Genomic DNA, 14438 nt, shown 5'->3' on the forward strand with positions numbered 1-14438 from the left:
CTTCCCCGGGAGCTAGAAAGAAGCATCGGGCTCGTAACAGTAGCAGGAAGGATAACCATAGCGAGAAGGAGAACTAGAGTTGAAGTATCAGAATAACCATAGTAATAAGAAGAAGAATTAGGGTCGATGCATAAAAATAAGAGGAAGAAGAATTATTCATTCGTTCAGTCATTTATTGAGCACGAGTTGAGGTATAATAATAATGGGAAGAAGAAGAATTAGAGTTGAGGTATAAGGATAACAATAAGAGAAAGAAGAATTATTCATTCATATTTGAGCACAAGTTGCGGTATAATAATAACAATTATGGGAAGAAGAAGAGAGATAAGAATAACAATAAGAGGGAAAAGAATTATTCATTCATTCAATCATATTTATTGAGCACATAATAATAACGATAATGGGAAGAAGAAGAATTAGAGTTGAGATATAAGAATATCAGAAAGAGGAAGAAGAAGTATTATTCACTCGTTCAATCCTATTTATTGAGCACAGGTTGAGGTATAATAGCATTAATAATGGGAAGAAGAAGAAGAGTGGAGATATAAGAACAATAATAAGAGGAAGAAGAAGAATTATTCATTCAATAATATTCATCGAGCACGAGTCGAAGTATTGATGGCTTAGTGGATAGAGCATGGGCCTGGGAGTCAGAAGAACCTGGGTTCTAATTCCGGTTCCGCCACGTGTTTGCCGTGTCACCTTGGGCCAGTCACTTAACTTCCTCGTGCCTCAGTTACCTCATCTATAAAATGGGGATTGAAAACGTGAGCCCCATGGGGGATAGGGACGGTGTCCAACCTGATTAGCTTGTCTCTACCTTAGCGCTTAGGACAGTGCTTGACACATAGTTAGCTCTCAACCAGTACATAATCACTATTATTACTCTTAAGCGAGGAACAGAGAAGTGGAAGTGACGTGCCCAAGGTCAGACACCAGACATGCGGCAGAGCCAGAGATAGAATCCAGAGCCCCTGCCTCCCAAGCCTGTGCTCTTTCCATTAGGCCCCGCTGCTTCACTGGGAGGAGGGAGAGCAGGTAGTGAATCCCCATTCTCCAGATGAGGAAACTGAGGATCTGAGAAGTGACGTGACTCGCTCAGGGTCACACAGTGGCAGAGCTGGGATTAGAACCCAGATCCTCTGACTCCTGGGTCCACACTGGTTCTATACAGTATTATTGTTATTATTATACAGTACGATCAGATCAGACATGGTTTCTGTCCCACCTGGGGGTCTGAGTCTGAGAGGGAGGGAGACCATCTTAGAGGGCGAGGTGGAGTGTATTTGTTATGAGGGGTGCTTCTGTATTCATTTTTATATTTGCTTAGTTGTATTTATTTATTGAGCTCCTGCTGTGTGCAGAGCACAGACCCTTCTAAGCCAGGGAAGATATTCCCTGGGCAGAATTCCCTGACTAAGCCCTCTTTTCCTTTTCTTCCACTCCCTTCTGTGTCACCCTGACCTGCTCCCTTCGGAGATTTTTCCCTCCTCCCAGCCCCTTAGCATTTAGGTCTATATCTGTCATTTTAATGATTTAGATTAATGCCCGTCTCCCCCTCTAGACTGTAAGCTCTTTGTGGGCCGGGAATGTGTCTGTTACGTTGTTAAATTGGGCTCTCCCAAGAGCTTAGTACAGTGCTCTGCACATAGTAAGCGCTGAGTAAATATGATTGATTAAGAGACAGGTTCCTTGGCCCCTAAGGGGTTCACAATTTAAGAACGGTGTTGGTATTCGTTAAGCGCTTACTATGTGCCGAGCACTGTTCTAAGCGCCGGGGGAGATACAGGGTCATCAGGTCGTCCCGCGGGAGGCTCACGGTCGATCCCCATTTTACAGATGAGGTAACTGAGGCACAGAGATGTGAAGTGACTTGCCCCCAGTCGAGCAGCTGACAAGGGGCGGAGGCGGGATTAGAACTCATGAGCTCTGACTCCCGAGCCCGGGCTCTTGACGCTGAGCCACGCTGCTTCTCTTGTAATGTATAGACCGAGAGAAGCAGCAAGGCCTAGTGGATAAAGTATGGGCCTGGGAGTCAGAAGTGAGGAATGAGGCCCAGAGAAGTGAAGTGACTTGCCCGAGGTCACACAGGCTACCAGCGGCAGAGCTGGGATTAGAACCGTGGTCTTTCTGACCCTCAGGCCCAGGCTGTATCCTCTAGACCGCGCTGCTTCTCCAGCGGAGTGACATTCCGTGTTCCTGTCTTTTTTATTCCTAAGTAGATCTAGGAAGGAAAGGCTAACCGTTGCCCGAAGAGGTGCTATTGGTAATGACAAAAGAATGATCATAATAATAGGAGTTATTATTAGGGTACTTGTTAAGTGCTTACAATGTGCCAAGCACTGTTCTAAGCACTGAGGTAGATACAGACTAATCAGGTTGGACGCAATCTCCGTCCCACATGGGGCTCACAGTCGTAATGCCCGTTGTACGGATGCCCAGAGAAGTGATTTGCCCAAGGTCAAAAGGATGTGATCCTAATATGTTTTTTTGATTGATATAAGAGCCTGCATAATTACAACTTGGTCCCGGAGTTGGGTGTCGTAGGCGAAAAACAGAATCGCTCGGGGAGAAGATGAAGTTGCCAAGAGTTTGGTTTGCTGGGGTGTGGACGAGTAATAACATTGTCAATTGCTTCCTTTCTCTATCAGTAGTATTTATTGAGCTCTTACCGTGTATAGAACACTGTACTAAGCACTTGGGAGAGTCTATCTAATGGATAGAGCACAGGCCTGGACGTGAGAAGGATCTGGGTTCTAATCCCTGCTCCGCCGCTTGTCCACTGTGTGACTTTGGGCAAGTCACTTCACTCCTCTGTGCTTCACTTACCTGTGAGCCCCATGTGGGACAGGGACTGTGTCCAACCTGATTACCTTGCGTCTACCCCAGTGCTTAGTAATAATAATAATAATGTTGGTATTTGTTAAGCGCTTACTATGTGCCAAGCACTGTTCTAAGCGCTGGGGTAGACATAGGGGAATCAGGTTGTCCCACGTGGGGCTCACAGTCTTAATCCCCATTTTACAGATGAGGGAACTGAGGCACAGAGAAGTTAAGTGACTTGCCCACAGTCACACAGCCGACAAGTGGCAGAGCTGGGATTCGAACTCATGAGCCCTGACTCCAAAGCCCGTGCTCTTTCCACTGAGCCACGCTGCTCCTCCAGTACAGTGTCTGGCACACAGTAGGTTCTTAAGTACCACTGAAAAAAAAGCAGAGTTTGAGCACCATGTTCTCTGCCCACCAGAAGCTTGATTTTGGGGGGCAAACATTGAATGTCCAAAATTTTTCTGGCAGACAATGGAAAATCTTCTGTGGTCGAGCATATGCTGTTAGCGTGGATGGGTGGGAAATCAATAAGCCCATGCACTAAGCCCATGCACTCTATGGTAATTGAGAGTTATCAATCAACCAGTCGTATTTAGCACTTGCTGGGGGTAGAGCACTGTACTAAACAGTTGAGAGCGTGCAGCAGAGCAGTGCAGCAGACACATTCTCTGTCCGCCACGGTCTAAAATACAATATAACGGAGTCGGTAGCCAGGATCCTTGCCCACAAGGAGCTTGCACTTGGGGCACTTTATCCCGAGGTGGTCTGGCAGTGAGCGCTGTAGAAATCAGACTGAGAGAATTTCATTCCAAGGCTCCATGTGCTTTTCATTCGTCTGACATGTGTTCAGACGCACAGTAGTAATTGGCCTCCATAATTTATTACTGAGAACCCTTCTGATCTCTTCATATCCCAGTTTATAAACGAAAATAAACAATCGGCTGAAACCTCACTGAAGCACATTACTTCCTGGAGTTAAGCACCGAACACGTTTTTTGATTGCTGGGCGGGGCGGTTGGGTCAGATGTTTCCTAAAAACGGAACAGATCCGTAAGCTGAGTTTTTAACGGGAAGAAGCATTCTTTTCACGCAAGAAAACTTCGTCTGCGTACTATAATTGGGCGTCCACCCGGACCGCTGAGATCTGAATCGGCCGATCATCCGAAGTAGCTTATACGGAACCGTCCGGTGATGTTATTGTATGGAAAGGGGTCACTTTGACAACCAAGATTTTGCTCGAAAGTCCTTTTTTCCCGGGAAAGAATTCGGGATTGATATTCCCGGGCATGTTGCTGGTGCATCTGTGGGAGGTGTGGCTTAATGTTTGCCATTGTAATTTGAGTGGTTTTTGAGCCGCGTTTCCCGTGATTCTCGGCTTCCCTAACCGCCTCCTGAGCTTCTGAGTGTTCTCGCTCAGCTCTAGCTTAAAATCCTTTAGAGGGGTTTTTTTTTTTTAATTAATCTGCAATCCCTTCCCATTGTGAGTGTCGTGTTTACGGTCCTCCCACCTCATATTCTCCCTGCTTCACCAGCCGGAAGTAAGCCTAGCTCGGGTGCTTTGAAAACACGGGTTGGAGTGCGGAAAGTGTGCCGAAGCTTAGCGGGGTTTCACGGAGACGCTAGAAAAATGCCCCTGCCCCGAAACCGTGATTTGCACAGACGAGTGCGGGCTTCCGCTGCTCTGAAAGAATACTGACCCCGAAATAAGAGAACGATTTAATAAAATCACCAGCCTGAGGAAGCGAGCCCGGCAAAAGGCCGGTGCAAGGCGGTGCTGCGGGAATTCACCACGTCTCATGTCTTCATGTAGCCTGTTTTCAAGAGACCCAGAGAAGCAGAGTGGCTTAATGGATATAGCTCGGGCCTGGGAGTCAGCGGGTCCTGGGATCTGGTCCTGGCTCTGCCGCTTGTCTCCTGGGTGACCTTGAGCAAGTCACTTCACTTCCCTGTGCCTCGATGAACTCATCTTTAAAATGGAGATTAAGACTGTGAGCCCCCTGTTGGGGCGGGGACAAATACATGATTCTGAGTCACTCCTTGGGTTGTGGGGTTTAAGGTCAATCAGTCTACTAAGCAGTGGTATTTATTGAGTGCCTACTGTGGGCAGGGCACTCTGCTAAGCACTGGGAAGGTATCCTGCCCTCAAGGAGTTTGCAATCCACTGGGGTCCTGGGACTTCCCTTGGAGAAGGGACATCTCCCTGACTCCCTGCCATGCTTCAGGGATTAATAATAATGTTGGCATTTGTTAAGCGCCTACTCTGTGCAGAGCACTGTTCTGAGCGCTGGGGGAGATACAGAGTCATCAGGTTGTCCCACGTGAGGCTCACAGTCTTAATCCCCATTTTACAGATGAGGTAGCTGAGGCCCAGAGAAGTGAAGTGACTTGCCCACAATCACACAGCTGACAAGTGACAGAGCCGGGATTTGAACCCATGACCACTGACTCCCAAGCCCGGGCTCTTTCCACTGAGCCACGCTGCTTCTCGTGGATTACCTAAGAGCATGGGCCTGGGAGTCAGAAGGTCTTGGGTTCGAGTGAGCCCTTAACAAATACCACAGTAATTATTGTTATTACTCTTATTCAATTTGAGGCTACCGTTGTCTGGACCTTGGACCCCAGATTCCCTGAATTACCTGAGTGTGGAGCATTTTATTAATAAGAAGAATTGTGCTATCCAGTAAAGCGCTCACTATGTGCCAGGCACCGTAGTAAACACCGGAGTAGCTACCAGTCGGTCGAGATGGACACAGACCCTGTACCACAGTGGGCTCACGGTCTTCATCCCCATTTTGCAGTTGAGGTAACTGAGGCACAGAGAAATGAAGTGACTGGCCCAAGGCCACACGGCAGACACGGGACAGAGCTGCGATTAGAACCCAGGTCCTTTTGACTCCCAGACTCGTGCTTTACCCACTAGGCCATGCTGCCTCTCGAGATCTCTTTGGCAAGGTAGAAGCTTAGAAAGGTAAGTCCATGGCTCCCCGCTTCCCGGAAACCTCCTTTGGTTGCCCACCCACCTCGGCAACAGATAAAAACAGATAAAAATCATCCATCTGGCGGATCGATCGATTGCTTGACCTGTATTGATGCCCTCATATGCCCCAGTAAATTGAGGACACTACTGTCTTGAACCATGTTCCCATTCAAAACAGCCAGAGAGCTTTTCTTCACAGAGAACGAAGGAGCGATTAGTCAATAATCCCCAAGAGTTGCACTCAGAGATACTTCGGCTCAGAAAGAACGGTTTCCGAACAGATCCAGAAAGCCCGGCCGGGAGCGAATTAAAAGGTTTCGTTTTCGAAGTGCCACACTGCGGTTATTTCTTTAAACATTAATGGTTCTGTAAATTGAGGCTTTTTATTTCTCTCGTCAGAGAGTAACTGTGATCCCATGTTCAAAATCAGAGGGTGATGAAATAAATTAGGACGATCTACGGGGACGTTAGGGCGGAGGAACTTCATGAGTGTTAGTGGCAGTTGGGCAGGAGAGGATGTAACAGTGATTTTACATTCTAAAGGAGATGTTTGGAAGAGGATTATAATAATGTTGGTATTTGTTAGGCGCTTGCTATGTGCCGAGCGCTGTTCTAAGCGCCGGGGTAGATACAGGGTCACTAGGTTGTCCCGTTATGGTCAGCTCTTACCCTAGAATCTGCTTAATTAAGCCTCCTCTCTCTCCTGTGTGGCTGGTCAGTTGGAATTCTCTGTGCCTCAGTTTCTTCATTTGTAAAAAGGGGATTCAGTACCTGATTTTCCTCCTGCTTAGCTCCGTGTTGGATTAAGACTGTGTCCAGCCTTCTTTTATGATGGTATTTCTGAAGTGTTTACTGTGGGCCAGGCACTGTGCCCAGCGCTGGGGTAGAGACAAGCTAATTAAGTTGGACACAGTCCCTGCCCCACATAGGGCTCACAGTAATAATGTTGGTATCTGTTAAGCGCTTACTATGTGCAGAGCACTGTTCTAAGCGCTGGGGTAGATACAGGGTCATCAGATTGTCCCACATGAGGCTCACAGTCTTTCATGCCCATTTTCCAGATGAGGGAACTGAGGCCCAGAGAAGTGAAGTGACTCGCCCACAGTCACACAGCTGACAGGTGGTGGAGCCGGGATTCGAACCCATGACCTCTGACTCCCAAGCCCGTGCTCTTTCCACTGAGCCACGCCGCTTAATCCCCATTTTACAGATGTGGTAACTAAGGCTCAGAGCAGTGAAGTGACTTGCCCGAGATCGTACCGCGGCGGAAGGTCACGGGTTCTAATCCCGGCTCTGCCACTTGTCTCTTGTGTGACCTTGGGCAAGTCGCTTCTCTGTGCCTCCGCCTCATTTATCTCGTCTGTGAAGTGGGGATTGAGACCGTGAGCCCCACTTGGGACAGGGAGTGTGTCCAACCGGTTTTCTTGCATCCACTCCAGCGCTTAGTACAGTGCCTGGCACCACAGTAAGCGCTTGAATTATTATCAAGGCTGTGCCCCTGGCCTGCTCTGTGACCTTAGGCGGGTCACTTAACTTTTTATTCCTCCATTTCCTTTTCTTTCTTAATGGTATTTAAGAGCTTACTATGTGCCAGGCACTGTACTAAGCACCACTGGGGTAGATACAGGATTGGACGTAGTTCCTGTCTCTCATAAACTGGGGTAGACACAGGTTAATCAGATTGAAATGGGGCCCTGTCCCTCACAGGGCTCACAGTCTTAATCCTCATTTTGCAGGTGAGGTAACTGAGGCAAAGAGAAGTTAAGTGACCAGCTCAAGGTCACACAGCAGAAAAGTGGCGGAGCTGAAATTAATAAAAGTGGGGAAAAGATGCCAGTTCTCCCTCTTTCTTAAACGGTCCCTGTGAGAGACAGGGACTGTGACTTCTGTTTCCATTATGTGCTCAGTTTAGTATTTGGTACATAGCGCTCGACAAATACCGCGGTTATCAATGTCTAAAGATTCAATTATGCGAGTATGCACAGGAAGATAAAGAATCCAGTACATTTCATGCATGTGGGTGTGTCCCTGTAGACGCATTCATAGTCAAAACTACGAATGCGTGTGCGTCGGAAGGTCGTCGTCTACAGACGCACACCCCCCAGGTGTGAAATGCGTTGGATCTGTGGGTTTCTTTAGGCGTTCCCCCATCCTACCGTGTCGCTTATGCACTCGGATCTGTACCTCTTAAGCAGCGTGGTTTAGTGGAAAGAGCCCGGGGTTGGGAGTCGGAGGTCATGGGTTCGAATGCCGCTTCTGCCACTTCTCAGCTGTGTGACTTTGGGCAAGTCACTTCACTTCTCTGCACCTCAGTTCCCTCATCTGTAAAATGGGGAGGAAATCTGTGAGCCCTACGTGGGACACCCTAATTACCTTGTACTACCCCAGCGCTTAGAACAGTGCTTTAGGCATAGTAAGCGCTTAGCAAGTGCCATCGTTATTATTATTATTATTATTATTATTCTTGTCTACGTATATGCAAACGTGTGTGAGCTGGCCTTTGCAAAACTCAATCGACTAAACAATTCAGCCTTTAAAGCAGCATGGCTTAGTGGAAAGAGCCCGGGCCTGGGAGTCAGAGGACCTGGGTTCTAATCCCAGTTCCACCACAGGACTGCTGTGTGATCTTGGGCAAGTCACTTCACTTCTCTGTGTCTTGGTTATCTCATTTGGTAAAATGGGGCTTAAGACTATGAGGCCTGTGTGGGACAAGGACCGTTTTCGACCTGATTTACTTGTATCTACCCCAGTGCTTAGTACGGGGCCTGGCACTTAGTAAGCACTTAATAAATATATTAAAGAAAAGGACTTAAAGGTAACTAACGTTAGAGTCTCTTGGGTTCTTGTAGTCTTTAATCCTCACGCAGTTTTCGGGTGGATGGAGTGTGAGCCCGGGAGTTGGAGGATCTTGGTTCTAATCCCACCTCCATCGTTTGACTGCTTTGTAACCTTGGGCCGGGCTCTTCACTTCCTTGTGCTTCAGTTCCCTCAACGGAAAAATGGGGGTTAGGTACCTGTTCTCCCTCCTACTTAGACCGTGAGCCCCATGCGGGACAAGGGACTGTGTCTGACCTAATTAACTTGTACGTATTGCGGAGTTTAGGACAGGGTTTGCCGCGTAGTAAGTGCTTAACGAATACCTTGAAAATACATGCAAGTGTGAGGGTTTGCCACATAGTAAGTGCTTAACAGATACCTTGAAAATACATGAAAGTGTGAGGGTGTTGGAACTTGGGGTGAGGTGAAGCGTTTTCTCCTCATTTGCTCTAAGCGAGATCCCAGTGAGAGTCTCTTTTTTCTGGATTTCAGTACAAGGATGCATTCATGAAAGCAAATCCTGGCTACAAATGGTGTCCAACCACAAACAAGCCTGTGAAATCCTCACCACCCGCTGTTACGACCCGAAAAAAGCTGTGGACCTGCCCGCCCGACTCCGTGAAGGATCTCTCCGCTCCCAAGAAAGCAAAGGCCGAAGACATGCCTCAGCTCAATTTTGGGATGGCGGGTAAGGCCGGCGGACGATAAGCGCCCTCGCCAAGCGGGGAGAGCAGGAAAGGCGAAAGGTGAAGGAGCAGCGTGGCTCAGCGGAAGGAGCACGGGCCTGGGATTCAGAGGACCTGGATTCTAATCCCGGCTCTGTCATTTGCCTGCTGTGGAGTGTGTCTGTTCATTGTTATATTATACTCCCCCAAGAGCTTTGCCCACAGTAAGCGCTCAATTAATACGAGTGAATGAATAGGATCGAATCCTGTTGGACACATTCGCTGTCCCACACGGGGTTCACACTCTTCATCCCCCTTGTACAGGTGAGGGAAGTGAAGTGACTCGCTCAAGGTCACAGAACAGACAAGGGGCAGAACTGGGACGAGAACCCAGTCCGACTCACTAGGCCACGCTGCTCCCCTGCATAATGCGACTGAAAAAAGAATGTGATTTTTTTGCCCCTGGTTTAGCTCTGGGTCCCAAAGGGCTACTATTGAATTCAATAGCAGAACACCTGTAATAATGTTGGTATTTGTTAAGCGCTTACTATGTGCAGAGCACTGTTCGAAGCGCCGGGGTAGATACGGGGTAATCGGGTCGTCCCACGTGAGGCTCACAGTTAATCCCCATTTTACAGATCAGGTAACTGAGGCACAGAGAAGTGCAGTGACTTGCCCACAGTCACACAGCTGACAAGTGGCAGAGCCGGGCTTCGAACCCATGACCTCTGACTCCCAAGCCCGGGCTCTTTCCACTGAGCCACGCTGCTTCTCATGCTTCACCTATACCTCTCTCTGTCAGGAGGTTGACTCTTCAGCGGCATGGAGTAGCGGATAGAATAAGGGCCCGGGAGTCAGAAGGACCTGGGTTCTAATCCCAGCTCAGCCCCTTGACTGCTGTGTGACCGCGGGCAAGTGGCTTCACTTCTCTGTATCTCAGTTACCTCGTCTGTTAAAAATGGAGATTAAGAGAATGAGCCCACTGTGGGACAGGGACTGCGTCCAACTCGATTTGCTTGTGTTCGCCTCAGCGCTTAGTACGGTGCCTGGCAGATGGTAAGCGCTTAACAAATACCATCATTATTAAAAATGCTGAAGTTCTTGATTCACTCTGGCTCAGACTCAGATCAGATCTTGGTGGACCTGAGATGAAGATGATGATTACTATTTTTATTACTCGGATTACTACCGTTATCGTCATTATTGTTATCACTATTTTTAAGCACTTACTACATGCCAAGCCGTGTTCTAAGCTCTGGGGCAGATACGAGTTTATCAGGTCAAACACTGCCCCTGTCCCACAGGGGACTCACAGTATAAGTAGAAAGGAGAACGGGCCTTGAATATTTCTTTTTTAATGGTATTTATTAAGTGCTTACTATGTGCCAGGCACCTTAGTGAGCGCTGGGGTAGCTACACAGTAGTCAGGTCGAACACAGTCCCTGTCCCACGTGGGGCTTCCAGTCTCATGGCTCAGTGGAAAGAGCCCGGGCTTGGGAGTCAGAGGTCATGGGTTCAAATCCCGGCTCTGCCACTTGTCAGCTTTGTGACTGTAGGCGAGTCACTTGACTTCTCTGTGCCTCAGTTCCCTCATCTGTAAAATGGGGATTAAGACCGTGAGCCTCACGTGGGACAACCTGATTACCCTGTATCTCCCCCAGCTCTCAGAACAGTGCTCTGCACATAGTAAGCGCTTAACAAATACCAACATTATTATTATTATTAATAATAATAAATGAGCTGCCCGTGCTACCATCCCTTGGTGTCTGAAGGCAAGTGATGTTGAATGACAGTATCCTTGAACTCTTCTAATGCCAAGTTGACAGAGTGTCTGCGGATGAGACGTGGCCTAGTGGATAAAGCCTGGGCCTGGCCGTCAGAAGGATCTGGTTTCGAATTCCGGCTCTGCCACTCGTCTGCAGTATGACCTTGAACGAGTCACTTCTCTGCTCCTCCGTTTCTTCAGCCGCACAATGGGGGGGTTCAGTACCTTTTCTCGCTCCCTCTAAGAGTGTGAGCCCCATGTAGGACAGGGACTGGATCTGGCCTGATTATCTCGTATCTACCTCAGCGAACTAGTAGGGGGTATTCAGTTTGAACGGTATGCAAGATTATTTTTATGTTATTAAGCGCTTAATATGTGTCCAACACTGTTCTAAGCACTGGGGTAGGTACAAATTAATTAGGTCAGGCACAGTCCCTGTCCCACGTGTGACCTTAGGCAAGTCACTTGACTTCTCTGTGCCTCAGTTACCTCCTCTGTAAAATGGGGATTAAGACTGTGAGCCTCACGTGGGACAACCGGATTCCCCTGTATCTACCCCAGCGCTTAGAACAGTGCTCTGCACATAGTAAGCGCTTCACAAATACCGACGTTATTATTATTACAGTCCAAGTTGGAAGGAGAAAAGGCGTTGACTCCCCACTTTACAGTTGAGGAAACCGAGGCACAGATCTGTAAAGTGATTTGCCCAAGGTCATACGGCAAGCAGCCGGCAGAGGCAGGATCAGAACCCAGGTCCTTCTGACTCCCTGGCCCGGGCTCTATCCACTAGACCACGCTGGCTCCTAAGATGTCAGACGGGCCTAAAGATCACCCAGGACCTCTCGTGAGTGACGCCGCTTTCTTCAAGGAAACTGATCCTCTCTCTTTCTTTCTCTCTCCATAGATCCCACCCAGATGGGAGGTCTTAGTATGCTACTCTTAGCCGGGGAGCACGCCCTGACTGCACACGAGGTGAGTCCTTTCTTATCCCGCCTCAGTCGCTCCATTAAAAGGCAATTTGGGGGGGACGCAGCATGGCCTAGTGGATAGAGCAAGGCTCTGGGAGTCTGAAGGAACTGGATTCAAAGCCGGCTCCGCCACGTGTCTGCCGTGCGACCTTTGGACAAGTCACTTCACTTCTCTGGGCCTTTTGTTTTCATGCTATTTGTCAAGTGCTTACTACGTGCCGGGCACTGTACTAAGCTCTGAGGTAATTACAGGATAAACGGGTTGGACAGAGTCCCTGTCCCGCAGAGGGCTCAGCCTTAGTCCCCATTTTACAGATGAAGCATAGAGAAGATAAATGACTTTTCCAGGATCACACAACTGATAATCGGTGGACAAGCATGTTCAATCTATATACTCCAGGGCTTGGCTCATAGATAGCACTTACTAAATTCCAGTAGTATTATCATCATTATAATTATGTTGTTGTCATTCTCATCAAGGTATTTGAAATAGTTATTTTGGGTAGGAAGTATCCCAAGGCACCCTCTTCAAGTACCAAATAACTTTCCATGTACTTGTATTTATGTATTTTTTATGGTATTTGTTAAGTGCTTACTACGTGCCAGGCACTGTACTAAGCTCTGAGGTAATTACAGGATAAACGGGTTGGACCGAGTCCCCGTTCCGCAGAGGGCTCGGCTTGGTCCCCATTTTATAGAGGAAGCGTAGAGAAGTTAAATGACTTTTCCGAGATCATACAGCTAAGGGGTGTTCAATCTGTGTACTCCAGTGCCTGACTCATAGTAAGCACTTACTAAATTCCAGTAGTATTATCGTCGTTATAATTATGTTGTTGTCATTCTCATCAAGGTATTTGAAATAGTTATTTCGGGTAGGAAGTATCCCAAGCCACCCTCTTCAAGTACCAAATAACTTTTCATATACATGTATTTATGTATTTTTTATGGTATTTGTTAAGTGCTTACTATGTGCCAGGCACTATACTAGATGCTGGGGTAACCCCATCCCACATAAGGCTCCCAATCTTAATCCCCATTTTACAGATGAGGTAACCGAGGCCCAGAGAAGTGGCGCAACTTGCCCAAGGTCACACAGCAGACCTCGGAGTAGAACGCGGACCCTTCTGAATCCCGGGCCTGTGCTCTACTCACTAGGCCACACTATAACTTAAAAAAGTCAAGAAGCAAGTTGCATTTGTCAGCGCTCTGGGGAGCGAGATTGGGCCAAGTGTTTAAAATGGTCCCCGTCCGGAGAGTGGCAGTGGACCGCTGACACGCAATGGTTCTGTGATTCGTTCTTTCCCTTAAGGAAATTCTCCACCTCTAAGAGGAATTTTGGGAGTGGGGAAGTAGGAGCGTGATGGAGAAAGGGGAGGAGGAGAAGGTGGAATTTGGAAGTAGGTGCGTCAGGGAGAGAGGGGATGAGGGCAAGGGCAGCTCTTGAGTTTCTGTTTTCTGATTTGTTCCTGCCAAACATTAAGAAAACTGGTCCTTTGGGACAAAATACTTTTATCCCTTAAAATACAAAGGAGGGTTGGACTCTCTCGACCTCAAAGGTCCTTTTCTCCTCATGCAGCCAAGGTGACCTATAAACTGTACTCAGTTTTGGATTTTGGTGGGCCGGTGGAGGTGGTGCCCAAGAAAGATGACTCTTTCGGAATTTTCCCGCTCCCTCGGCTCCGGGGCCGAGGGTATTCCCGTTGGTCAGCCCCGTGACTCTCTGGGAGTTTCGGCCTGGGTGGCCGTGGAGGAAATTGTGTCCCTTTGTCAAGGCAGAGGAGTCTCAGCCCATCTAAGTGGAAAGAGCCCGGGCTTGGGAGTCAGAGGTCATGGGTTCTAATCCCGGCTCTGCCACTCGTCAACTGTGTGACTGTGGGCAAGTCACTTCACTTCTCTGTGCCTCAGTTACCTCATCTGTAAAGTGGGGATTAAAACCGTGAGCCCCACGTGGGACAACCGGATCACCCTGTATCTACCCCAGCGCTTAGAACAGTGCTCTGCACATAGTAAGCGCTTAACGAATACCAATGTTATTATTAGTAGTAGTATTATTAATCCCGGTGGCTGCTGTCTTAGTGTCTCTGCGGGGAAGTTTTCAGTGGAGAAATCCTGCTCTTTCAAACGCTGAGCTCTGGAAGCCTGAGGCCTCATCCGATCAAACGCCACGCTTGGCAGAGAGCAGGAAATCACAAGCCTGTAAACAACCAAATAAACCAAAAGAGGGCTTTTGTCTTTTATTATTATTATTATTATTACTATATTTATTAAGGCACTTACTAGATGTGAAGCCCTGTTGTGAACACTGGGGTAGAAACAGGTTTATCAGGTTGTACACGGTCATTGCCCCACGTGAGATTCATAAAATGGGGATTAAGACCGTGAAGCCCACGTGGGACAGGAACTGTGTCCGACCCGAT

At 48.0% G+C, this 14438-nt stretch overlaps 1 protein-coding gene across 14 annotated transcripts in view; it reads left to right on the plus strand.

Moving 5' to 3' along the window:
* The window catches only part of BBX (BBX high mobility group box domain containing), a 193071-nt gene that overhangs the window by 128639 nt on the left and 49994 nt on the right, over positions 1–14438 (plus strand). For all 14 annotated transcript variants that reach the window (XM_039914521.1, XM_029082903.2, XM_029082902.2 and 11 more), the window contains 2 exons: positions 9116–9311; positions 11958–12025. In XM_039914521.1, coding sequence (XP_039770455.1) covers positions 9116–9311; positions 11958–12025 — 264 coding nt within the window. The remainder of the gene's footprint in view (positions 1–9115; positions 9312–11957; positions 12026–14438) is intronic.

The sequence above is a fragment of the Ornithorhynchus anatinus genome, chromosome 17, assembly GCF_004115215.2.
Source record: "Ornithorhynchus anatinus isolate Pmale09 chromosome 17, mOrnAna1.pri.v4, whole genome shotgun sequence".
Lineage (NCBI taxonomy): Eukaryota > Metazoa > Chordata > Mammalia > Monotremata > Ornithorhynchidae > Ornithorhynchus > Ornithorhynchus anatinus.